The following is a 1,683-nucleotide window of genomic DNA, read 5'->3' as shown; positions in this document are numbered from 1 at the left end:
CAATAAATGTCAGATACTTTAAGACGTACTCAAGTACTATTCTTAGAGAAGACTAACTTTTACCAGTAAGTAAAAATTAATTAATTAATTAATTAATTAATTACTGGTAAGATACCTGTATTTTATTTAATACTGGTGGATCAAAAGAAACAAAACAAAATTTCAAAAACCTTTGTTTTATTGGCCACCATAAAAGACGAAACACTGTTTTTTGCCATGATGTGTTAGCAAAATATGTGATGAAACACTTGRTCAGTTTWATTGAAACTTTCAGAAAATAACCAYAGGACCTACGGCTGCCACAGCCAACTAAACATCTGAGATCCAAAGACGGCCATAAAGGTACAATTTTATAACAGATAAGCTGAAATTTGGTGTCATTCACAACATAAACACCAAGTATTCTGTATATTAGCAGTATTTTTGTTCTGTGCATGAGAACATTAATTTGAACAACAAAAGTGACAAAAAAAACCCTTCTATATTAAACATCTTTTTAAAACCAATAGAAGATTAAATATGAGGGTCATGCTATGAAAGAATTTTACCAAGAATAATCTAAAATATCAACTAAACATAAAAGGCCAAGAATTCCTTGAAGAAATGCATATCTCCTGCAGCCTTTCTTAGCWAATATTTGACTTAAAATCATCTAATGTTCAAACGTACAGTTGTAGATGTGTCCAATGATTACATTCTGCAAGTTCAACAGAAATTTGTCACGTGGTTCATGAAATATTTCGCTAACAGTACTGCTGCCCRCCTTTCAACAGTGGACAATGAGAAAAGAGAAAAGCAGACGCACCAGCAAAATGTTACAATCCTTGGCAGCACAAGGCAGCTTAACACATTTAATTTATACACAACTTTTGTTTTTGTGTACCTGTGGTGAGACGTTTACGATGTTGGGGTGGACCTCTGATCCATTGGTGTGTGTTTCTGTCCTTGTATCGACTCTTTTCAGCTTGTGGGCCACACTCACAGCACTGGGGTCTTTTTTTGCCACTGGAGGCTGTAAAAAAAAATACAGAAAGTACATTTGAAGCAAGCCCATTGTGTCCTCTTGTCATTTCAAATGAAAAGACTAAACACTTAAAGAAACGAATGGTAAACAGAAAAAATATATATATTTTATTAAGATATTTGGGTTGGATGAAGCAAGGCAATTTAAAACATAAATTTGCCTTAAAAAATAAGTTTGAAAGAAAATAAAACAACAAAATCAAACATTATTCAGTTCCACAGTCATGCACACGGATGGCAGCATTAACAGCAAGGCGGGGTGAATCCAAAGGATCATGATGATGATGATGAAGGATGAACACGACCATCTGTCTACCTCAGGATGTGTTCTTTCCTCAGGAAGCTTCTCCTCCATRGGAACCTTGTCCCTGGAGCCCATCAGACGGGCAGAGTAGAATCTGGAGGTCTCTTCAAAGTCCTCCCGCCCCACCTCTGGCTGCTGCTCCCGCTCTCCCAACGCTGACGTGAACTTAGAAAAGTCCTCCGTCCCTGGGTGGAGGTCTGTGATGACAGTGAAGTCCACCTCGGCCTCCAGGCTGGATGTAGAGCTGACTGTCATACTGGAACACTTGCGCTCTATGCCCAGCTGGGTTTCCCTCATACAGACCATCGTATTCTGGTCCTGGTCCTCCTCTGAGGCCACACCCGGCTGTGGCCTCC

At 38.9% G+C, this 1,683-nt stretch overlaps 1 protein-coding gene across 1 annotated transcript in view; it reads right to left on the bottom strand.

The window, feature by feature from the left end:
• The window catches only part of LOC106530036 (band 4.1-like protein 1), a gene marked incomplete at its 3' end in the record, with an annotated part of 169,718 nt that overhangs the window by 6,768 nt on the left and 161,267 nt on the right, over positions 1 to 1,683 (bottom strand). Inside the window, 1 exon segment of the mRNA XM_014025593.1 lies at positions 884 to 1,012. Coding sequence (XP_013881047.1) covers positions 884 to 1,012 — 129 coding nt within the window.

This window comes from Austrofundulus limnaeus, unplaced genomic scaffold (genome assembly GCF_001266775.1).
Source record: "Austrofundulus limnaeus strain Quisiro unplaced genomic scaffold, Austrofundulus_limnaeus-1.0 Scaffold487, whole genome shotgun sequence".
NCBI lineage: Eukaryota > Metazoa > Chordata > Actinopteri > Cyprinodontiformes > Rivulidae > Austrofundulus > Austrofundulus limnaeus.
Note: the sequence above shows the minus strand (reverse complement) of the source record. Positions and strands in the feature narration are given on the sequence as shown.